The 25,870-nt window shown below is 37.6% G+C and overlaps 1 protein-coding gene across 3 annotated transcripts in view; it reads left to right on the top strand.

Moving 5' to 3' along the window:
• The window catches only part of CRYZL1 (crystallin zeta like 1), a 34,261-nt gene extending 8,854 nt beyond the window's left edge, over positions 1–25,407 (top strand). The window contains exons 3-14 of one of the 3 annotated variants that reach the window (XM_082655250.1): positions 23–94; positions 1,733–1,810; positions 4,052–4,124; positions 7,147–7,191; positions 8,645–8,713; positions 16,171–16,304; positions 17,368–17,479; positions 19,573–19,671; positions 21,061–21,182; positions 22,004–22,109; positions 24,297–24,342; positions 24,860–25,406. In XM_082655250.1, coding sequence (XP_082511376.1) covers positions 29–94; positions 1,733–1,810; positions 4,052–4,124; positions 7,147–7,191; positions 8,645–8,713; positions 16,171–16,304; positions 17,368–17,479; positions 19,573–19,671; positions 21,061–21,182; positions 22,004–22,109; positions 24,297–24,342; positions 24,860–24,959 — 1,050 coding nt within the window. In that variant the 5' untranslated portion in view covers positions 23–28 and the 3' untranslated portion in view covers positions 24,960–25,406. Of the gene's footprint in view, positions 1–22; positions 95–1,732; positions 1,811–4,051; positions 4,125–7,146; positions 7,192–8,644; positions 8,714–16,170; positions 16,305–17,367; positions 17,480–19,572; positions 19,672–21,060; positions 21,183–22,003; positions 22,110–24,283; positions 24,343–24,859 lie in introns of all 3 variants that reach the window. The other 2 variants (XM_082655248.1, XM_082655249.1) reach the window with 2 other exon arrangements.
• Positions 25,408–25,870: the final 463 nt, after the last annotated feature.

Below are 25,870 nucleotides of genomic sequence, written 5' to 3'. Positions count from 1 at the left end.
TTTTTCTTTTTTTTGTTTTTAGGTGACTATGAAAGGCTTATATTTTCAACAGAGTTCTACAAGTGAAGAAATAACATTTGTGTTCCAAGAAAGGGTAAGAAAAATTGTTTAATCATTAAATGAAACAAGATAGTGTATTTTCCATATGTGACAGACCCAGTTTTAAATGGCCTATTACAAATTATTTTGAGTTGAACTAAATGAGTGAAAATTACTTAAGTGAAACCCTATAAATTAATCTTATGTGAAAACAGTGGTCCATATTGTGGTATAACTATATTTTTTAAAAGAGTTGCTACAAAAGAGTTTTTAGTTCCTCAGGGTGGTGGCATAAAAGATATTAGGAAAACAGAACAACTTCAGTAGTCTTATGTGTTGCGAAATTAACCCAGTTTATTCTGAAGACCACAGTAAAGTGAGTTTTCAGATTGTAGGCATATTTGAGAAAATACTTTCGCTCATATTGGGAAATGAAAGAGGTGGAAAAGCATTGTTTTTCACACTAACTTCTGAGCTGTGCGAAGTTACCTCATTCACTAAGCCTTAAATGGTTTCCAGTTTTTTACCACTTTAAGCATAGATAGTAGAATTTTCATACATTGGTGATTGAAAGGTTTGTGGCAGGCCAGAGTCATTATCGCACTGTAAATTTAGGGATGAAAACTAAGTGCTATATGTATTTCATAGTGCCTGTATATTTCATAGTAGTAATAAAAATTTCCAGCTCATGAACACAGTCCAGTTTTCCTGTGTTATCTTTCTACAGCTCCAAAATCATTTAAGTTAGGACTCTAAACCTCAGACAGCTTGGTTTCTACCATTGGGTCAGGATGAAAGGTCTAAGAGTTTTGATTGGCTCTCAGGAGCAATCATCACCAGGTTCACACAATCATGAGTAAAATCCACAAATTCATCGATATTGTTGAATATATTCGTGTTATCACCAATTATCAAATCTGAGTTTTAAAAAGGGATAGCCCAGAGTATTGTGTTCATATCAAATTAAACACAGTGATCCCTTTGATAGAACACAGGAGGCACTGTGCAAGTAGCTGTTCTAGCCAACTTTTGATCTAATATTGGGCATATCAGGGGTTGAAGAAAGCATTTTAATTATTGGTGTCATTGGTGGATGACATTGAGTACCTGAGTCTGAAATATCTTTGCCTTTGAAGTTATATCTAGCTGTGCAATATGAGGAATAATTAAGTTCTATTAAATTTGTATTTTGACCCCAGAGTGCCATGGGGCATGCTGAAATGTCCAAAAAGATGTTAAATAAGGCAGAGATTAATAAATGACACTAACGAACTTTATTTATAGCATTAAGAAAATTCCATAATCAGTACACTGTATATATTATGTGTATGTGTTTAAGGCTATCCCTGCATGAAGGTTTGATGCTTTGAGATTATTTAAATTAAAATGAGGTACAGTATTTGTTGCTCTACTTCGTTATCCTGTGTTCATTGCCTACACATATATCCCTGTCAGTATCTTAAGTACCTTTTCAAAATATGTACCCTAACTAAGGCTTTTTAAAATTTTTACCCCCAAATTCCCTATATTCTTTTGTATTATATGCTATAGGATAATTGCTTGTTCCTTTTCCAGTTAAGTTAGGTGTAAGATTTGGAGTCTGTTTGATTTTGTTCGATTATGTGTGAAAATTTTTGCGACATGAAGGCATATTCTCAAAGGAATGTGTAATTATTTTATTATTTGGTTCTAGGAAAATCTTCCTGTTACAGAGGATAACTATGTGAAGCTTCAAGTTAAAGCTTGTGCTCTGAGCCAGATAAATACAAAGGTATAAATACAAAGGTATTGGTGCTTTTATTTTGGCCAAAAGTCAAATGAGAGTTTCACAATATATTTAGTGTACAAAAATTATAATAATAACAACTGACTTCTGAGTACAAAGAAATTATCATTCTTAGAAGAATAGAACAGCTAGGAAAAAATTAAATGTTCATTTGTGTATTTCTATATTAAGGTAAATTATTAGCCTAATTGAAGTCATGCATTTTATATTATTATATGAAAATATTTTATAAACTCCTTTACATTGTGAAAAGCTGAGAATTTATAATTACTAAGGCCTATAATCAAGGAAGAAGTGACTGTTTAAATATAGTAAAAATAGAAACTAGAAACCTAAAATTAATTTATTAAGTCTCTAGTCTGTAGATATTTCTAGTCAAAGTCTTGGTAGGGTTCATATTCTTCTTGTCATTTCTCTTTGTCTCTCTCTCTCATACACCACCTCACACCACCCCACAGTAATCTTCCATTATTGACCACGAAGTGCATGGAAAGTCTTCAAATGGTAAATAAATAAAGTATGGTTAAATGTGCCATGATAAATAGAGCAGGCCCATTTACTCAGTTTTATAAAGAGGAATACTATAGTTTTATTGGACCCTTAACTTATTGGCTTATAATGTCAGCATAACTTCTAGGGATCTAAAAGTTTTCTTCAGTAAAGTCACATTTAGGGAAACTACAGAACAAAGGTATAGGCTTCCACTGGGCGATTCTGTAACATGAGCATGACTTGAGAAGTGAATTAGTGAGATGCCCTGAAGTCCTTTCACTGGGAATAATCTACTGTTCCTTATCTGGAGAGATCTGTGTTCAGCCCTTCCAAGATGTTCTTTATAAAACTACAAAAAATCCATTCAAATGCTGGTCTAGGAAATTATCTCCATGTCTAACAGAAAGAAATGGTAAATTACAGTGAAATAAATTTGATTTTACAACTATTAATCATAATGATTATGGAAACTGTAGGAATGTGAGAAGATGCTTATGGTAAGTGAAGGAGAACAGGGTGCAATTGCCATAACCATGATTTTAGCTCTGCATAAAAAATAAACACTGTAAAACACCGAGTATTTCTGTAAGAATGTTATGTGAACATCTTAGGAAAAGGGTAAAGTTCCACATTGAGAAAGAGACTTTTCTGGCAATGAAGTATGTATAGGAGATCAAAGAATTGAAAAATAAGGGAAATATACAAGAAAATTATTTCAATTTCTTTTTACTTACTGTTCCTAAAATACTAACATATCTACAAATATGTTCAGCATCTCTAGTATTATTATAAAAGTATAGTAACTTTTATACTTTTAGAAAAGTATAAAAGGAGCTTAAACTACAGGCTTATCTATGTACACTCTTGTCACTTTAAAAATCAAATGCTGAATGTGGTCAGAATCTAACAACATACTAATCTCTCAAAAATAAATAATTTGGACTTCCCTGGTAGTCAGTGGTTAAGAATCCTCCCACCAGTGCAGGGGACACGGGTTCGATCCCTGGTCCAGGAAGATCCCACATGCCGCAGAGCAACTAAGCCCGTGCGCCACAACTACTGAGCCCAAGTGCCACAACTACTGAAGCCCGTGCGCCTAGAGCCCGTGGCTCCACAACAAGAGAAGACATCGCAATGAGAAGCCCGCACACCGCAGTGAAGAGTAGCCCCCACTCGCCACAACTAGAGAAAGCCTGCACATACCAACAAAGACCCAGTGCAGCCAAAAATAAATAAATTAAATAAACAAATGAAAAATAAATAAATAATTTATTCTTTAAAAGAAGAAACTCCAGCCTGAGATTATGTCGCAGTTGCCCTGTGTATATCCATCACGACTTCTCACCTACTCCCTAACCCAAGGCTTGTGAGAAACACTCAAACCCACCCCACCCAAATGAGGTGACTGGTACAAAGTGTTTAGCCAACTGAGAATTGTTCTGGCTATAATTTCCCTTCATATTTGGCAGAATAAAGATGTTAAAGTATGTTGATGGTGGTTTGAATGGTAATACTCATACCTAAGCCCTAATGTCCACTAATTCCTCAGCAAACTTGGTTTCCTACTCTATAGAGGAACCTGTTTTGTGAAGTTACTTGCTTTTTGTCTTGATGCCAAAAATGGAGTCATATTTGCTTTTTATGTGGTTTGGTTTTTGCTCCTGCTTTCCTCATGTATGAAAAGAGGTTCGGATTTATTCTTGACAATAAATTCAAGCCTTTGTCATTATTTAGCTTCTAACAGAAATGAAGATGGAGAAGGATTTCTTTCCTGTTGGGAGAGAAGTTGCTGGAATTGTGTTAGATGGTAAGTTTACAGATATAAGTATCTGTATTCCTTTTCTAAGGTAAAAGAAATTAAATGGTAGCTAACTGGTTTACTGACACATAAAATTATACACACTTCTTCAAATACAAAAGTTAATTATGCAGAAGTGTTTTCCCTTTTTTTAATTAAAAAGAAAACTAGAACAATATTGGTATTTTATAATTGAAGAGCTTATTACAGTTTAGTAAATATTTAGAGATTATGTATTTAAATCCATGAGTAATCACATTGAATAGAATGACCAGTATTGTCCTTTTTACGGTATTTGCAGACCAGCATAAATTACTTGTGTAAGTTGGCTTTGGGCCAAAATTTATATAATGGTCAGTAACTACGTTCACATTAAATTTTTAAAGTATGCCTAAAATGGAGTATTTAAAAGGTAAACAGTTTGCTCATCTGAAATTGGTTCTGGGGAGAAATAACCAGTAATATTTTATGATTGCCTTAAATAAAGAAAAATTTTAGTAAATAATGGTCTTAACATGCAGAACAGTAAGCCTAAGTACTTGAAATAATTTCTGAGTAAACGTAGTGTTCATATTTTCTGCTAATAGTTCATGATCAATCAGTTTATGGTTGCTCTTCTTGCATATGTGAGTGGATGAATGAGCATTATCACGTGGGTTAGACTATTTGAATTTCACCTGTAAATTTAATCTATAATACATCTGATACTCTTAATGTAATCTTCTAACATAACTAAATCATAATTTTATTTCCTCTCCTTTCTTCTGCTTGGATTGTACGAAAATAAAAATAAGAATTATAATAGCCAGAAGATGATCAATTATTCATTCATTCATTTATTTATTTATTCATCATTTAATGAGCACTTGCAAAATGCTTGGAATGTGAAGATAGATAAGACAGTCCCTGCCCTCCAAGAGTTCACAGTCTAGGGGAGAGGCAGACAAACACGTATAGGCAGATTCATTCTGAAAGCTCCAAGGAGAGGTGCCCAACCAGCCAGCAGAAACAGGAAAGGCTTCTTGGAGTAAGTTAGCCAGACAGTAAGGGGTGGGCAGGAGGAGAATTCTTCTCCAAGAATCACGCTCAGCAGAGAAGATAGCATGAGCAAAGACGCAGAAGCAGGTAATAACGTGATGTATGTAAGAATTATGGAGTTCGGTGTTACTAGAGCAAAATTAAGTTCTGGGCATGAGTCATAGGCAAGGTACTTGGCAGGAAAAAAACCACTGTGTCAAGAAAATTCTCCTTCAGAGATCACAGAATAAAAGATTGAACAGAATCTTTTCATGATGATAGGAACACTGATTCCTTCCCCCCCAAAACATGAGACAAAAGGGTAGGCAAGGGCCAGACTCATGATGAGCCTCCTATCTCAGATTGGGTTGTAGAGAGAGTATTAGAGTGGCCATAAGAAGGGTGGATTTGAAGCAAAACAGGCTGTAGGCAAGAGGACTGTTTGGGTAGTAGACCAACAGGCAAGAAACGGCATGAGGCTTCCGGGTGGCGCAGTGGTTAAGAATCCGCCTGCCAGTGCAGAGGACACAGGTTCGAGCCCTGGTCCAGGAAGATCCCACATGTCACAGAGCAACTGAGCCACAGCTACTAAGCCCGTGAGCCACAGCTACTGAGCCTGCGCTCTAGAGCCCGCATGCCACAAATACTGAAGCCCGCGCGCCTAGAGCCTGTGCTCCGCGACAAGAGAAGCCATTGCAATGAGAAGCCCGTGCACCGCAACGAATAGTGGCCCCTCCTCGCCGCAACTAGAGAAAGCCCGCACGCAGCAACGAAGACCCAGTGCAGCCAAAAATAATTAATTAAAAACAAAAAATGACAAAGTCCATAACCTAGACAGTGGCGGCAGACGTAGTGAATGTATTCAAGAAATAGTAAAGCCAGCAGAACTTAATAATTGACTGGAACAGGGAAATTAAAAACAGGTAAAAGCAGGAAATGATTTACAAGATTCTGGTTACATTCGAAAGTTCTCAGCTTATAGGTTGTGTTTGAAACTATAGAAGGGTAATGAGTTCATCCAGGGAGAGAGTTGAGGTGAAGGAGACACAGCATGGAACCCTTAGCAATGCCACTGTTTGAGGGACAATTAAGAGGAGTACGAAGGAAGCCAAGAAAAAAGGATCAGGGTGATTTCAGGTAGACAAGAATCCTCAGCAGGAGGGAAAAAGAAAAGTACAGAAGCCAAAATTATTGGGGGATAATGGCACAGAAGAGATCCAAAGAAGCAGCAAACTGGGGCCCTTTTGCAGACAGAGCCAGCCTGAGGCGCCGCTTCCAGATTTCAGGCTCTACCTTACTTCACTGCTGCACCTCAGTTTCCTTGTCTGTTAAATAGGAGTAATAATAGGTACTTAATGGGTATGCCATGAAGATTAAATGTGATAACACGGTAAAATGCTGGGCACAAGTAGGCCTTCATGGAGGTTTGGGATTTTTCCTCCCATTTCCTTTTGTAACTATTTGAACAAAAATATTCTAAAGAATTGACTGATGGTATAGGACTTTTCTCTACACACAAAGAGAAAATGGAACTATCACTTCTGTATAGTCCCCAAAATTTCTTGGCACCATTCTGAACTTATTCCATAATCCCAAATCAAAGTAGTTTATATGTGATTCTAACCAGAATTCCCACTGTGCGTCAGAGATTTTACAACTCAAACAATGACAGATTGGACGAGCCTCAGGAGGGGTGGAACCCAGTGTATCCAATGTCATCATCATAAGAGCTGTGGAGTGGATTATTTTCCTTTATTCCTTCATCCTTAGCTGAACAGAGAGATATCCTGCTCCACGGTGTCAACAACCACATGGCCCAGATATTGGAGAAAATTCAGATTTGATATGTTCTTTCCTACTGTCCTTACAGACTATCAAAATGTCCTAGAAGTTCTGAACTTTTTCTCTGAGTTAGTGACTTTTTATTAATCCATGGCTTTTAAAATTCATTTTAATTGTTCAGTTATATTTAATAACCTCAAAATAATGATTATTAATTTTCTCCACTCTTTAGTTGGAAGCAAGGTGTCATTCTTTCAACCAGGTGATGAAGTAGCTGGTAAGTTATAGGTCCTAGTCCTATTTCAAGTCGTCTGTCTTACTGTTGTTTCTTTTTCTTTTTTTCTATACAATTGCTGATGCTTAGTGTGACCTTTCTTCATATACAAGTACTTACCTAAGTTTTGGAATTTACTCTCAAATATCCATTGATGAAGAGAATTGGGAGTTTGATCACAATAGCAGAACATTTAAAACTTTTCAATATTTGTAGATAGGATAGAAAGATGACCATAGTTGTTACTGTCCCTGGTGCAGCCCTTCACTGGCAGGACCCCGGTTTATAGTTAGACTGAAGACTCCAGAGAAAAGAAAAGTCACAGTCCACCTGCTTGAAGACTACTGACTGACTTGGCTACATAGAAGCTCTTCTCTCCACATCCGACTTGAATTGTACAGAGCTGCTCCCTTACCACCCTCGTAAAACTAAAAATTGACTGGAGACATTTAATTTATTGGTTTTCTTTTTTAATCCATAGTTAATACCATTTTGCAAAAATATACATTTATACTTGTGTCCTAGACATTCACACAAATATAAAGTATGCATTTAGTAGTAGTCTTTGAAATTGCCAATTCTCTGTAGAAAATATTCATAGGAAAATATTCATATAGACTTAGAAAATGTATAGCTTTACAGCATGCTTGAAGCTGTTAAGAATAAATTTATAGGAAAGTTTTCATCAGCTTTTAACACAATTGCCTTTGACTTGGGTATTTTCTTTGAGAATTTATTATTTCTATCTTATCTTTATTATCTGCCCAAGAAGTCAGTGACATTGTATTATTCAAGATCCTGGGGCTTCCCTGGTGGCGCAGTGGTTGAGAGTCCGCCTGCCGATGCCGGGGACACGGGTTTGTGCCCCAGTCCGGGGAGATCCCACATGCCGCGGAGCGGCTGGACCCGTGAGCCATGGCCGCTGAGCCTGCGCGTCCGGAGCCTGTGCTCCGCAATGGGAGAGGCCACAACAGTGAGAGGCCCACGTACCGCAAAACAAAAAACAAAAAGAACAAGATCCTTTTTGTAAGAGACCAAAAATAAAATCAGATTAGCTCAGGGGAAAATGGGATTTTACTGGAAGCATACCTCACTACCCTATAGAACCAAACTCTGGGAAGGGAGCCGTGAATCAGGGACAAGTTTAATGAGGAGCACAGATGCCCCCAGGACTCTGACTTTGTTCTGTACATCAGCCATCGTCTTTATCATCATTCAGAGGTGAGAGAAGAGGAAGAAAAAGAAAGAGGTAGTACAGGTATTATAGTGTTCGTATCAGAAAATAAACTATCTACTTCCCTTCCTTAGTTCTGAAATCTCTCCCTTCTCCACACTAGTACTGGAACCTTCCTAAAAATCCCACTGAGGAAAATTTAGACTAATGCTTACTGGCATCTCATTAGGAGTGAATTCATTTTTGGATTGTGCCCCTAAAGTTTCTCATTTTAATTTTCAGGAATTTTACCCTTGGATTCTGAAGACCCTGGACTTTGTGAAGCTGTTCGAGTACATGAACATTACTTGGGTATGTGGTAGTCCAGTGTTTTGGAACTCATGTAAGCCTTATTTCACAGATGTATGTGGCTTTTAGTAACAGTATGATTTATTTTTATCTGCTGTGAGTGTACCTAGGAAATAACTATTGGGTGGACATATGACTACTTCTAGCTTATATTTTGTATCCATAAAATACATTTTCAAGCTAAACAGTATTTAGACCTTTAAGTTTCTCTTACACTGCTCATGGTAAGAGGTTTGAAAAGCCATTTCTTCCTTGGCTCTGAAATTATATCAGTAACCAGAATTTTTTACTTCTTATTCTTGGTTATTAATTGAAATTTTTAAATGTATAAAATCTAGACAATACATGTAGAGTCTGAGTCAGGAAAGACTCAAAAACACTTATTCTTGTTTCTGTTGATAATATCTTTTGACCAGTATTCAATGTAACTTAAATGTTAATTTAAAAATTTTCTACAGTAATTTACTTCTTAAATATTTAAATTTAAATGAATAAATGTATAAACACAGACACTCTTCATGAAACCATAGTGAAAAGATGCTGCATCTCCTTAGTAATCAGGGGAAAGCAAATTAAAACCATTTAGAGGGCTTCCCTGGTGGCGCAGTGGTTGAGAGTCCGCCTGCCGATGCAGGGGACACGGGTTCGTGCCCCGGTCTGGGAGGATCCCACGTGCCGCGGAGCGGCTGGGCCCGTGAGCCATGGCCGCTGGGCCTGCGCGTCCAGAGCCTGTGCTCCGCAGCGGGAGAGGCCACAACAGTGAGAGGCCCGCGTACCGCAAAAAAAAAACAAACAAACAAACAAAAAAAAACCATTTAGAGATACCATTATGCATCCATGAGAATGACAGTTATAAAGTTTGACCATCCTAAGTGTTGGCAAGGATGTGGGGCAGTAGAACCTTTTATGCACTGGGAGTGTAAATTAGTACAAATGCATTAGAAAATAACTTAGCATGATCTAATTAATGATGTATTAACACCTCAGACCTAGTAATTCCACTGGTACTTTCATACACCAGAGAAGCTTGATGTGTACCAGTAGCACATGCACAAGAGTTCATAGTAGCATGGTTTGTAATTGTGGAATAAAAAGAGAAACAGCCAAATGTTCTTCCTGGGAAAATGGATAACTCAAGATATTTCTAATTAACTCATCAGTGAAAATGAATAAATAACAGTCAAACATATCAAGACAGATGAACCTCACAAACTGTGCTGAGTGAAAAAAGCAAGTTGCAGAAGGATACGAACAGTGTGATACCATTTCATTTCTATGAAGTTCAAAAACATACAAAGTTTAATTAAGCATGTGTTATTTAAGGATATAAGGAACAGGTAGGGATGAAAAGTCATGTGGAAGTTACCTTTGTGGGCAAGGCAAGAGGATGTGATCAGAGTAGATCCACGGGACTACAGTGGTACTGCCAGTCGGCTATTCCTTATGTTGGGATTCATGTTGTTTTTCATATCTTATCTATAGGTTATTATACATTCTTTTGTGTTCTTGAACTATTTTATTAAAATTTTTCCTAAGTTCTTTCTTGAATGATACAAATGCTAATCAGACCATATGGGCCAATTTGGATTTTGGACTATTAAAAATAGTAAATTTGAGTCTATATAGTAACTTGAACTAGGGTAGGAAATCTTTGGCATTTCATTTTTGAAATTATAAATTGTTAAGTAATTTATATTTAAATTAATGACATTTACTATGTCTAAAATTTCCAAGTAATACCATCTTGTTTTATTAAAAATTAATTTTTGGGCTTCCCTGGTGGTGCAGTGGTTGAGAGTCCGCCTGCCGATGCAGGGAACACGCGTTCGTGCCCCGGTCCGGGAAGATCCCACATGCCACGGAGCGGCTGGACCCGTGAGCCATGGCCACTGAGCCTGCGCGTCCGGAGCCTGTGCTCCGCAACGGGAGATGCCATAACAGTGAGAGGCCCGCGTACTGCAAAAAAAAAAAAATTAATTTTTTATTAAATTTTATTCATTCATTCATTTATTTATTGGATGCGTTGGGTCTTCATTGCTGCGCGCAGGCTTTCTCTAGTTGGGGCGAGAGGAGGCTACTCTTTGTTTCGGTGCACAGGCTTCTCATTGCGGTGGCTTCTCTTGTTGCGGAACACGGGCTCTAGGCATACAGGCTTCAGTAGTTGTGGCGCGCAGGCTCAGTAGTTGTGGCTCGCGGGCTCTAGAGCGCAGGCTCAGTAGTTGTGGTGTACGGGCTTAGTTGCTCTGCAGCATGTGGGATCTTCCCGGACCAGGGCTCAAACCCGTGTCCCCTGCATTGGCAGGCGGATTCCTAACCACTGTGCCACCAGGTAAGTCCCTTAAAAATTAACTTTAAAAGACAGTTTTCCAGAAGTCTGAGGCCTGTACTTATTTATGTATATATTAAGCCTACATATGGAGCCAACTATGTGTCTTCCTTTCAAAGATAAATCTCACTTCCAAATACCGTGCAGTGAAAGTCTCTGATCCATGACTATTTTGATATAATGCAGTTTGAAAATTGAGGACGGCTGCTGTCTCTTTTATGGGAAGCTCTACTATTTTTAATCCCAGAATTTCCTTGGGCCCTTTTTTTAAAAATATTTATTTATTTATTTATTTTTGGCTGCATCAGGTCTTAGTTGTGGCTTGTGGGATCTTTTGTTGCATTGCGCAGACTCCTCTCTAGTTGTGGCGTGTGGGCTTCTCTCTAGTTGTGGCATGCGGGCTCAGTTGTTGCGGCGTTCGGGCTTAGTTGCCCCGCAGCATGTGGGATCTTAGTTCCTCGACCAGGGATTGAACCTGCGTCCCCTGTGTTGGAAGGCAGATTCTTAACCAATTGGACCACCAGGGAAGTCCCCCTTGGGCCCTTATTGTCCCTGTTCTTTTGAGAACCTTGTAAATATGGAGTCAACTAAAACCTTTAGTTTGGATTCCTAGGCTTGAGTTTTGATAAAGTAAGCTAAATTAAATTGTTATAGAAAGTTAACTGTTGAAAAAACAAACCAAGAATAAAAAAGGTGCATTTCCTTAAGCATTGCTGAACACTGGAGGATTATAAGATGGACCAGAAGAAGAACAGCAAACTGGAACATCAAAATTTTCTAGCTATAAAGCTTAATCTAAGACAAGAGAACCACACAAGTGACCTTTTATTTTCCTACAAATCAGGAGGATTATAGTCCCAAAATCCACCAACATATACAGAGAAAGCAATTCTATTGATAGATATTCCTTTAGAAGGGAAACACAACAAAATGTTTCTTTAAAAGAAGTACTTTAAGAATGGCCACTAACACCTGAAACATTGTAAATCAACTATACTTCAAATTAAAAAAAAGAAGAATGACCGCTAACTGTGTGACCTTTAGGCAAGACCCGGGCACATTTTACTTTGTCTTTAAACAAGCATGCCAAACTAGATAACCTCTAATCTCTGCTGTAGCTCTAACATTCTATGAAAGAGAAAATAATTTCAGTATGTCCCCTGAAGATTTGCAGGGAGAAATAATTTAGTTCCTGTTATAATTATAATTTAGTTCCTGGAATAATTTAGTTCATGACTCTATTTTAGTTCCTGTTAATTATTTGATGATTTTTTAAAATAAAAGCTCACAACTCAGTCACCTTCTAGTAAGTCAGTTCTTTTACCAAACCAAAGAACCAGGCTCCAAACAACTCCCAAAAGATGTCTTATTAATCTTGTTTCAAAATGTTGAGGACAAAGGTAAAAAGTTGAGTAATTCTTCCAGATCTTTTGTGCTTTCAGTTCTCAAGCCATTCTGATTTTATTTTTCATACAAACAGCTCATGCAGCTCAATGTCAAAAAAACAACCCAATCAAAAAATGGGCAGAAGATCTAAATAGACATTTCTCCAAAGAAGACATACAGATAGCCAAAAAGCACATGAAAATATGTTCAACATGGCTAACTATTAGAGAACTGCAAATCAAAACTACAATGAGGTATCACCTCACACCAGTCAGAATGGCCATCATCAGAAAGTCTACAAATAATAAATGCTGGAGAGGGTGTGGAGAAAAGGGAATCCTCCTACACTGTTGGTGGGAATGTAAATTGGTACAACCAGTATGGAGAACAATATGGAGGTTCCTTAAAAACTAAAAATAGAAATACCATATGATCTAGCAATCCCACTCCTGGGCATAATCTGGAGAAAACCATAATTCAAAAAGATACATGCACCCCAATGTTCATTGAAGCACTATTTACAATAGCCAAGACATGGAAGCAACCTAAATGTCCATCAACAGAGGAATGGATAAAGAAGGTGTGATACATATATACAGTGGAATATTACTCAGCCATAAAAAAGAAGGAAATAATGCCATTTGCAGTAACATGGATGGACTTAGAGATAATCATACTAAGTGAAGTCAGTCAGACAGAGAAAGACAAATATCATATGATGTGACTTATATGTGGAATCTAAAAAAATGATACAAATGAGCTTATTTACAAAACAGAAGCAGACTCACAGGCTTAGAAAACAAACTTCTGGTTACGAAAGAGGAAATTTGGGGGGGAGATAAACTGGGAGTTTCGGATTAACATATACACACTACTGTTGATACATACAAAGTAGATGATCAACAGAGACCTACTGTATAGCACAAGGAACTCTACTCAGTATTCTTTGGTGACCTATATGGGAAAAGAATATGAAAAGGAATGGATATATGTATATGTATAACTGGATCACTTTGCTGTACACCTGAAACAAGCACGATGTTGTGAGTGAACTATACTCCAATATAAAATAAAAGTTAAATTTTTAAAAAATTGGCACACATTTTCAGCATTATTCCTTTGGACCTGAGGTAGAAAGAATTGAAATTGTAATTCTTGGGCTCTGACATACTGTTATTATTGATCCATACATGGCTCTCTTCTATTTATTTTCTTAGTTTTTATGACATAATAAACACTTGTGTACCACCTAACACAAAAGCAAGGATCTCAAAGTTAAACCATGTCCAACCATGTAATTTTAAAGCCTCTGCAATCTTAAATGTAGTTTTATTACTGTTAGAATTTTTTAAGCACTGAATTTGTTATTTCCTAATGAAAGTATAGGTAGTCCCAATTCTTATGATGAAAGATGTTCCCAAAAAATTCCATATAAATAAATTTTACATAGATTGAACATGCACTGTTAGAGTAGATGGGCTTTAAAGTCAGACTTTGAAACTTGTGGCCTCAGACAAATTAATTACCCTGAACCCCATTTCATAATCAGTAAAAGTGGGAAAATAGCTATCTTGAATTTGGTAAGGAATAAAGTACTGTGTGAGATATCCCCTGTTTTACTCTTTTAATGCCTTGCTTGTCTGTCTGAACATTTTCATCATGTGCTTGGATGCTTTGCTTCCCCACTAGATGGCACTAATTAGTTAGTAAATTCAATGCTGACTGGCCATGCTAACCCATCTGAATCTATTGACATAAGAAGAAAAATAGTCCTGGTAAAGACTACAGAAAGTGTTATAAACTTGATTGTAGGTAAAATGAGAAAGTATTGCCTATACTGTGAAAAAAATCACATTCAGTGTACAACATAAAAACAATAAAAATTAAATAAACATATTAAAGAGCAGCTTAATGGTCAGAAAACATAAAGCTAATATGGCTTAAATTACAGTATATTAGGAGTTTGCATTTTGTTCCAAGTGCAATAGAAAGCCATTGATTAATTTTAAACACAGAAGTGTTAGGATGTCATTTATGTTTTTAAAAGATCATTCTGACACTTCTGTTTTTCAAAGACACCACTAAAGAGATTGAAAAGAGAAGCCATAAAGTTGAAAATAATTATAACACATAAACAAGCAAATGACTCATCTAGAATATATTAAGAATTTTTACAAATCAATAAGAAAAAGTCAACAACAATAGAAAAATTAATAGAACACTTGAACAGTCACTTCACAAAGGGAATTCCATATGGCCAACAAACACGGAAAGGTACTCAACTTCATTAGTCGTCAGGGGAAAGCAAATTATCAATAAGATCACATGTAAGAAACCATTACACATCCATATGATGGGCAAAAATGTATAATACCAGGGTTGACAAGGATGTTCACAACAGCAGCTGTGGGAGAGTAAATTCATACAGCCACTTTGGAAATATAAAGTCGAAGGTCATATATCCTGGAGCTGGGATTTCCATTCCTCAGTAAATATCCTGGAGAAAACCTGTGTACCAGTGTAGGAGTAACTTTTATACAAGAGCATTCTTAGTTACGAATGCTTAACTACCAAAAATGGGAAAAAAACACAAATGTTCCTTGACTGGAGAGTGGATAACCAATCCATTCTATGAAATTTGATGTTGCCATAAGACATCAAAAATGGAAGCACTGGGCTTCCCTGGTGGTGCAGTGGTTGAGAGTCTGCCTGCCGATGCAGGGGACACAGGTTCGTGCCCCGGTCCAGGAAGATCCCACATGCCGTGGAGCGGCTGGGCCCGTGAGCCATGGCCGCTGAGCCTGCGTCCGGAGTCTGTGCTCTGCAACGGGAGAGGCCACAACAATGAGAAGCCCGCGTACCGAAAAAACAACAAAAAAAAATGGAAGCACTATACTATAGCCACATGTAACAAGAAAGGATGTGTCTTAAAAAACGATGTTCAGCAAAAAAGAAAAAATGTGTATGGTACAATTGCATTTAGATAAATTTCAGAAACAGGCAAAACAAAATTATATTGTTTAGGAATGGATACTTGAGTTATTAAACTATGAAGGTGAATAAGAAAATACATTAGAATGGTGGTGACCTCTGATGTCAATTATATCTCAATTTTTTTAAAAAACATCTCTGGGGCTTCCCTGGTGGCGCAGTGGTTGAGAAGCCGCCTGCCGATGCAGGGGACACGGGTTCGTGCCCTGGTCCGGGAAGATCCCACATGCCGCGGAGTGGCTGGGCCTGTGAGCCGTGGCCGCTGAGCCTGCATGTCCAGAGCCTGTGCTCCGCAGCGGGAGAGGCCACAACAGTGAGAGGCCCGCGTACCGCAAAAAAACAAAACAAAACAAAAAAACAAACAAACAAAAAAAAACGTCTCTGGCCGGAGAGGCGAGGCTGTTGGCGTGAGGGCTGTGTCCTCTCTCTCAACCAGGATGGTGGTTACTTCATATTTATTCATCCAGCTGTACTTTATTTCGTGTACTTTTCTGCATACATTTTACTTTAACAATAAAACATTTAAAAAATACGCACACACACACACACACACACACACACACACACACACTCCTGTGCTGAAAGTGGAGTATGCATGGGTAAGAATGGAAACAGAGAAACTGTAATGTAGGTGAGAGATACTAGAAGTAGGCTTGGACCAGGGCCATGGTGGGAGCAGAGATGGAGGGAAACAAATCCAGGAAGCAGATCTAATGGGACTTGCTAACAGATTGTTTCCTCTTTTTCTTTGTGGTAGTTCACAAACCAGAAAAAGTTGCGTGGACAGAAGCTGCTGGAACCATTCGGGATGGAGTACGAGCCTATACAGCTCTGCATTATCTTTCTCATCTCTCTCCTGGAAAGTCAGTGCTGATAATGGACGGAGCAAGTGTAGGTGCTAATGGTTTTGTTAAGAAACAGACCAAAATACAAATAAACTTAGGGAATTGAGAAATGGGCCATCCATTTGCTAATATAATTTGTTGCCAGTTAGCTTATTCACTGATACATTTACCAAACTCCCATTTTCTAAAATAAGCAACTTTTATCAAGGAGATAAAAGTTAGCATTACTGTGTTTAGTTTCTTTTTACTTTGAATCTGCTAGTACTTTAAAAAAGCAGACAAGCCATTTTTATTCATGTCTGTTACACAAAGCCTGAAATAGCTCATAGTCTGAAGCCAGACCCCAGGACTCCCTGCCAATTTTGTATTATATCCCTCATACTTACACTTATGTGATTAAGGTGTTACATTTATAGATAGATCACACAAGCTCAAAACTGTGCTAATTTAAACATATTACATACATCTTCAAAATATAGTTCAAGATACTAAAAGAGATTACATAAAATATAATTATAATAGAAAAATGTCACAAAACTTGGGGTGATTTTATAGTTTTATTTTCTAACTGGCTGTTGATGAAAATGCTTTTTCCCCTGCTTTTCATTGAAAAAAAGGCATAACTGTCTTCAGCATTGGCTTCATCCTTATGTCCTACATCAGGATAGTAGTGTTTCCCTGAACTTACTCCACAGGTCAGCAAAAGGATGGAACTTTTGAAGTTGAGGTTGCTGGACTTGCATATGTATTGATATTATATAATTAGCTTAGTACATTATGCTGGCAAGGCCCTTAATGGCCCATTTATCTCATTCCAAGGCCGTGTTCTGAATTCGGCCTCTGTCCTTGAAATTGTGTGCTGCTTGCAGTCAGACTGGCTGAGAGCCTGTGGCACACATAGCTTTTCCACCACCCCTCTTGAGGAAGAGTGTGTCAAATGTTTCCACTTCTAAACTTATCCGTATTTTTTTCTTTTTCTATCAGACAACATTTTAAAATATACTGAGGTAGCACTAAACTATTACAGTTTATTAAACGACCTATAAAATGCATTAGATACGGCCTCTGCCCTATATCTATAACACCATCGTGTATTTGTTTCCACACAGGCACTTGGAACAATAGCTATTCAGTTAGCACACCATAGAGGAGCCAAAGTGATTTCAACAGCGTGCAGCCTTGAAGACAAGCAGTGTCTTGAAAGATGTAGGCCTTCTATAGGTGGGTAATAGTACTCAACACAGACTTTAAAACATAAAATTTTGAAGAGATATCACCTTAAAAACTGCACTTGTAAAACAAACTGCAGGGCTTTCCTGGTGGCTCAGTGGTTGTGAGTCCGCCTGCCGATGCAGGGGACACAGGTTCGTGCCCCGGTCCGGGAAGATCCCACATGCCGCGGAGCAGCTAGGCCCGTGAGCCATGGCCGGTGAGCCTGCGCGTCCGGAGCCCATGCTCCGCAACGGGAGAGGCCACAACAGTGAGAGGCCTGCATACCGCAAAAAAAAAAAAAAAAAAAACAACCAACAAACTGCAAAATGCCAAATGCATGTCATTTAAAAAATGCACTTAGTATCTGTGCTAAGTCCAAGTTTACATAAGTTATAGTTTAAATTTTAATGATTTGTTTCTTAAACCTACATTTTTTAGTGTTTTTTCTTCTTTGCCTCATTGTTACCAACTCACCCAAGTTTGAATTAGGTGAACTTTGACACGGTTGAGAAACACCTGATGCCTCTTTGGTTTTAGTCAATAAATCAATATATTTTTGCATCACTTTTCATGTTTCTCAACCTCTTTTACCCAGTGATATGCCTCTAAATTTGTCTGTTTCCTGTGATACACTAGGAAGGGAGATGAGCCACTTACACAGAAACCCAGGTCAGATATAGTTTAGGATAAATAGGACATGGTAGAGGCTGGGGAACTCTTGAAAAGATTGAACGTATACGAATAGTGATGAATATGGAAAGGAGAAAGAAAATAGAGATTGAAAAAGAAGAGAAGAAAGATAGGAATGGAATTTTACAGACTGGAGTTAACTGAATTAATGTTGGAGTTTAACAGATGAAGAGAAAAGAAGATGAACAGAGTGTAAGTGAGGGGCAGGCAGGAAGGAAAGTAAGGTTCATTGAGTGTTAATATGGATGATAATTCCTTAAATCCTCAACAACCCAGTGTCAACTAACTGGGAAACAGCATCTCAGAATTTAGCTTGTCCAAGGATGTACCACTAGATGTACCACTGGAATGGAATGGAATTTGAACCCAAGCCTGCCTAATAGTAAAGCCTGTGTTATTTCCATAGTTATGTTATGCTTCTGGCAGAGATAACCAAGAAATGGAAGGAAGGTTAAAACAGGGGCTGGAGAAAGGAGGAAAATAAGAAAAAAAAGGTAGAAGAGAGATTGAAAATGGAAGGGGGTGGGTAGCATGAATAGTATTGTTGAAGGGAGCGGTTTCCTCTTGGTTAACCCTGCCCTTCTGAGGTGCTTCAGCCCCCTTTCCCTCGAGTCCCCCCACCCTCACCTCCATCCCCCGAGACTTCAGTCACCACTGGACAACACCTCCAATCTGAGAATCTCTGAGAGGAATTCTCTTTACTGAGAAGGTGTTAAAAGATACAAAAATGAAATATAAACATGTGTCTTCGTTTGCCAATTCAAATTGAGATTTTTTTTCTTAGTTCTCTCACTGGCTTGTTGTATTAACACATTAAAGCAACCAGTTAAAATTAGTTTAATTTTTACTAACCCTGCTTCAAATAATCCTGGGTTTTTTTTCACCTTCGGGATTTTTTTTTGTTTTGGAGGGCAAAGTCGGGAGATGCGGGTGTGGGCTGGGATCTCTATGACTGAGAAAGGTTAAAACGGCCTCTAACAGAGAAGTACCAAATCACATAAATATATCTTTGTACTTTTTAGCTCTAAACTCTATTAAATCTGAACATACTTAAGAAATTGCTTAATCTTTCAGTCCACATCTTCATATATATGTACCTCTGTGGTTTAGAGATTCTCAGTTCTGGCAAAATATCCTTTAGCTGTAAAGAACAATCCTCTGTGTCAACAAACCAACGTTGGGACACATTATCCACAAAATGCTCATATTTTTATTTTATTGAATATACCAGTTCCTTCATTTAAATTGATCCTTAGCAATACTGGTTAGATGAGAAAAAGTATAATTTGATTCAGTAATTGCTTCAACCATTTAATTCATTTCAGAGAAGAAATATTTATTTGCTTTTCTTTCTCTTCTTCTCTGAGTTGTGTTGATCACACACAGATTGCCTGACTTCCTGTCCTTTACAGCCCGAGTGATCGATGTGTCCAATGGGAAAGCCCAGGTTGCTGAAAGCTGTTTAGAAGAAACAGGTGGCCTTGGAGTAGATATTGTCCTAGATGCTGGAGGTGGGTACTTTACTACATCAGTAGTCTCTGTAGTTTTTTTATTGTGATGGGTGAATTCCTGGGGAAAAAAAATATATAACCAGGAAGTATTTATTTATATATTATTAAATTGATGTGTAGCGTTTTTTTTATTTTTGAACTTTTCTATTTAAATTGGCGCTTCTTCATTTTATTCCCATTGTAAGCACTGTCTGGAAGAGAGAACATACTTGCCTTTTAAAGTGTAGGCATTGGACTTTAAGTATCTCTACAAGAAATCTGCAGACATGATCTCCTCAGTGGTTCCTAGATTAGTTCAGGTCTCAGCCAGTTGCTTAATTAGTCAGTTCTGCTATGTATGGCTGCCCTCTATTGGATGGTAGACTTCTGCAGTCCTTGTTTGGAAAGTGCACAGAATTTTGTTGCATTTTCACCTTGCTTGAACTTCTGTAGTTTAACCAATATCTACTTAACACCTAATCTTTACACTCTTAGGTAGTGCCATCACACCTAAAGAACAGGTTTCACAAGCCTGCAAAGGGATTCTGTTTATACTTCGTTAGAATTTATCTTCTATCCTAAGAATCGTAATGAATACAGCTATGACCATATGTATTCCTTCTTAGCCAGTATTTTGAAGATTCGAAATTAACTCAGAAAAATCTTTCAGTGGAAGTGAATGTATACTTCATTAACTTTTCAAATGGACATTTCAATAATTATGTCAAAATATGACTGTCTTTTTTTTGTTTGTTTGGCTACATTGGGTCTTTGTTGCTGCACGCGGCTTTTTCTAGTTACAGCAAGCCGGGGCTACTCTTGATTGCAGTGCGCGGGCTTCTCATTGTGGTGGCTTCTCTTGTTATGGAGCACGGTCTCTAAGCGCGCGGGCTTCAGTAGTTGTGGCACGCGGGCTCTAGAGCGCAGGCTCAGTAGTTGTGGCGCACAGACTTCGTTGCTCTGCGGAATGTTGGATCTTCCCGGACCAGGGCTCAAACCTGTGTCCCCTGAATTGTCAGGTGGATTCTTAACCACTGTGCCACCAGGGAAGTCCCAGTATGACTGTCTTGAATCTGAGTTCCTTACTCAGAAGTCAACTTTTCCCAAAGTGTTAAGCTATCAATGTTATGATTGAAACTATCAGACTTAGTTATGTGCTATGTTATCTTGCCTGATTTTCAAATTAAAATAGACTTTTTATCTTTAGTTATATCACTTATAATTAAATCTAAAGTGTATGACCAGTTTTAATGCAAAAAATATATTTTAAGTGTCTGAATACAAAATGCTTCCTTGTTACTACATTAAAAAGTAAAGAGAACTAGTTTGAAGAATAAATTTTTATCAGATTACTATAAAATACATTTTCTCTCTCTCTCCCTCTCTCTCTTTAAACAAATCCTTTGTAAGTGAGATTATATAGTAAAGATGATGAACCAGCTGTAAAATTACAACTACTACCACATAAACATGATATCATCACCCTTCTTGGTGTTGGAGGCCACTGGGTAACGACAGAAGAAAACCTGCAGGTATTATCAGAAACAATAAAGCATTACTGATACACCAAAAGGATGCAATTAACAAAGAATAATGCTTAAGTCTTTTAGCAAGATGTGGCTAAATTTGTATAAATTCTGAATTATATCCTATTTTTAAAGAAATGTAGCTTTATTTGTTTTAACTTCTAGCTGTTGGCCAAATGTTGAAATATAGTGCTTAGCAAAGGAGTTCATTTAACTTTTATTTAGTGGTTTGGAAGTAGTGACATGAATTTTTTAATAGTGTTTCAAATAAGATTTTTTTCCTTAGTAACAAACATTCTTGTTGACATATACTTAAAATATTTCTATATAAAATTATGACAATTTCCTAATTCAAATTATAATTTACTATATATGTGTGTGTGTGTGTATGTGTGTGTATACACATTGTCTTCCAAAGTTACATTTCTCAACAAAATTCAATTCAAGTATTTTTATCATGGTTGATATGCAAATACCATAATTCTCATGTACCAATCTTCACCAATTTTCCAACTTCCTCATGAAGATGACTGGTGAGTAGCAACGAGAAATATCTCTCTCTCACACACCCCCGCACACATATACCTACTACTGCTTCATCACCTCTAGATTGGCCTTGCATTTGACCTTGCTGTTTCATCATTTTGGACAATGCATTAGAAAAGAAAACATTATAGTATACATATTATTATTAAAGTTTGTGTGCTGATTATTTGTGATTTGGGTATTATTTAATTTGTGTAAAAGCTTTTCTGGCTGAAGATGCCAATCATTCTTCTGCTATTAAACTCACAGTAACTGATCATTCTTTGTGCATTCTATCCAAGCTGGATCCTCCAGATAGCCACTGCCTTTACCTCAAGGGAGCGACGGTGGCTTTCCTTAATGATGAAGTTTGGAATTTGTCAAATGTACAACAGGGAAAATATCTTTATATCCTTTTTTTCTACTGACTTGAGTTTCTGGCTTGAAATTTACCTTGTATTCTCATCATTAAGTTCTTTAATAATAATAATAATAATTAATAATAATAGCAACTAACTTTCATTGAACATGCCAAACAGTGTTCCCAGTGCTTTATAGGTATTAATTTATTTAAATATTAAAACAGCCCTGTGAAAGTTAAGTACTACATTATCCCTGTGTCACAGGTAAAGAAACTGAAGGACAGAAAGGTTAGTACATGCCTAAGGATGTAGCTAGCAAGTGGCAGGACAGGAATCACACCCAGGCAGTCTCGCTTGTTTCTGAATGAGAAACTATAGAATACATGGAAGAGTTTGCTTCATTTTTAACCCGGCATTATGGAAATTACAGATCACTTTGACAGGCTGCGTCTTTACTCCTATGGTGGTGCCATTGTGTTAAACATTTCAGAATAGTTATCAAAATTAAGAGTTTGTGGGGGGTTTTTTTGTTTTTTGGCGAGTTTTTTTTGGCTGTGCGGCTTGTGGGATCTTGGTTCCCCGAGCAGGAATTGAACCCGCCTCCCCTGCATTGGAAGGGCAGAGTCTTAACCACTGGACCACCAAGGAAGTCCCATGTGGGGTGTTTTTAAGAATATCAATACTAGGAAATCTTCATCAAATGAAGATGGGTTTGATTTTTTTAAATGGAAGTGATTCAGTAACAAATCTAGTGAATGAAATCGATCATTCCATTTTGGTAAAAGTAATGAAGAGTTTTCTTGAGAATATGAGAGCAGTTCCAAAAGAAAGGTCCAAACCTCTTTAGAGCAGGGTCAACTTAAGAATAAACGTTTTATTTCTAAGACGCCTGTTTTAAAGGCAGCTGTACTTGGTAAAAACTTTAATATAGTGGATAAAAAATAAGTTCTCATTACTTAATAGAATATAATTGTGCGTGAAGAAAGAGACTTGCACAACCGTATGTTTGTCTCACTGAATACCATTCTTTATTTTTATTAAATGTGCATTGTTACAAATGCGTGACGTGTACAAAGGCCAGCCTCCTCTAAGAGCAATGGCAGACTTAATACAGAGCTTTCAAATAGTTGAATAATATTTAATTAGTATACTGCATATGTTGAGTTTTAAAGAGTACACATTTCAAAACCAGAACGTCCCCTTAATGTAGTGAATGTGTGTGTTTAATGTATTTCTGATTAAATATTTTCATATTAAATTTGGAAAATAAACTTAATTTTCAACTTTCTAAAAGAATTCTTTAAATTTCAACTTTAAATAATGACACATTCAATAACATTGTAATTATCAAGAATACCATGGGATGTTAATGACAGAGACCATGTATTAAAAGTAACATAAGTTAGTATGTTTTGAATCTTTCATGTCAGAAGGTAGCCTGGCTGCTAAGCCTGCGTTACTTAATAACTTAAATCTCTCACCTGCTCCCCTTTCTCCCCACCATGAGATTTTAACCTATTTGACAAATCCATGGACCATACTGAAACGTGCCATGTTCATATGAAATGTTAAACTTCCTGAATCAGACTTCAGTCCTCACTTGTGCACACCCCCTCAGTTGCATCACACATGAGCCAGTTGCTGCTTGTGATTTAACATAGCAATCTCCTTCCAGTTGTGTGATTATATGCCATAAATAATTCTCCTGTACTAGCAGTTATATAGACTCTCAGTTCTAATATTATAATTTCAAGTAAATGACTAGAGTTTTAAATTTTACCCTGCTTTTTAATTCTCTTAGTGGCATATATTACACACACAGATTATTAACTTTCCTGCATATGTATTTATTAGCTGGTTTAATAAATAAATGTGCACCCAAAGTAAGAGAGATAAGTGCTAAAATTGTTTTTTAACTAAAAATAACATAAGTGGCGCTAAAATGAAACCCTGACCCCATTCTGTTACCATCCATTTGGGATAACACTAGTCATTACTTATGACAGGCATTAGGCTTCTTTCATCTCTTGTCCTTAGAAGTTTAGGCTCTATTATGTCACCGTCTCTCTCAAATCAGTTCCCCCATTTTCCTGTTTTAGAGGTAAACATGACAGCTTACAGAATTTCTATTAAAAAAAAAAATAGGTGACCTGCCTAGTACCTTCTGCTTATCAAATGGTTTTATTTACTCCTCTCTCCTTTACGTTGCCACCTTAACAGTCTTTCCAGCTACGTATCTTAAAAGATGTGATGGAGAAGTTATCAACTGGTGTTTTTAGGTATGCTAAATGACCAAATTATTGTTCTTGTTTATTTTTCTATTCTCCAGGAGATAAAATGGGCATTCCCATTTTTGTTTCCGCTTTCTCAGTACACCTCTTGCCTCCATATTTTATTATTTTGCTTAGATAAATAGCTGCTCTTTAGTATTTCTCGAAGTGTATATACACCAGTATGCATTCCCTAAGATAGACGTGGTTCGTTAGTTTTCCTTACTCCATTCCATACTGTACCTCACCCTTTGCTTATCCTCATCACCCCTCCCAAAGCAACTTGAAATAACCTACAGGTTGACAAGAAAGTACAATTTTTTTTTCAGCTGAATCTGTTTATCAAAAAAGAGAGAATGCATAAAATAGGTATTTTCCCCCCTTCAAAATTTAACTGCTTTTAACAGTGGAAATGGACAAATTTGATTTAAAGTAATAGAGTTGAACTATAGCAACTTTAAACTACTATGCTGTGTGCTCTGTTCATCTTTAACTAGACATTTCTAATAATTTCATTCTTCCTCAGACCTCAGTTGGATGAACCCATTCCACTATACGAGGCAAAAGTTACCATGGAAGTTGTTCAGAAAAATCAAGGAAGAAAGAAGCAAGTTGTTCAATTTTAATTTTGTTCTTTCTCAGACCTCAGTTGGATGAACCTATTCCAGTATTGAAGCCAGAGTTTCCTTGCAAATTGCTCAGAAAAGTCAAGGAAGATAAAAGCAAATTTTTATGTTTTTAAGCACGTTTTCCTGCTGAGACACGATGCTCAGAGTTATCTGAAGTATTTGAAAAGTATTTGGAAACAACGTACAGACGGGTCAAGACAATTCTACAATTTAACATCTAAAGGGAATATTCTGAAAGCCTTTTAAATTATTGTTCCTATATATTTGCCTCTTATAAAATTCTTTACATGAAGAAGACTGCTTTCAGCAGAAGCCACGCTACTCTGATAAAGCTGTTGGAGTCTTGCTATGTCAAAATAACATTACTTTTGTTATCAACTCCATTCTCAACCCCTTCTTTAACATCCTTTGCTGTCGTAATTTAATACTTTGAATATATTTTCAAGTCTCAAAGGATCTAGCCCATTGAAAGCTAAATTTTTTTTTCAAATATTCATTCACTCCAGGGTTTCCTCAGGATCGAACGGGAGCATCACGGTAACTCGTCCGTGACCACTGCAGTGTTTGCGTGGAAGGCTGCAGTGCCGATGCTTGGGAAGCGGGGCGGGAGACTGCGCTTGCGTAGCCGGCGTGCTGATTTCCTGTTGGGGCTCTGTGTTTCGGGGGAAGGGGAAGGAGGCCCAGGCCTCCCTCCAGCTCTGGACGTCGCCGCTGCGCTCGGGAAGCTTATCGAAGGGGCAGCTCAAGTGTGACGTTTCGTTTTCATCCTGGCGCCGTGCCTGGGGCTCATCACACCCTGCTGCGGATTTGAACAGCGCTCATCTATTCCGGTGCGCAGGACCGCGTGCTTCCCAGCCACCTAGCACCCGGCGACCCGACTACAGCCGAGGACCCAACCGGACCGCCAA

This window comes from Grampus griseus, assembly GCF_964374135.1.
Source record: "Grampus griseus genome assembly, chromosome: 5".
NCBI classification, from domain to species: domain Eukaryota; kingdom Metazoa; phylum Chordata; class Mammalia; order Artiodactyla; family Delphinidae; genus Grampus; species Grampus griseus.
Note: the sequence above shows the minus strand (reverse complement) of the source record. Positions and strands in the feature narration are given on the sequence as shown.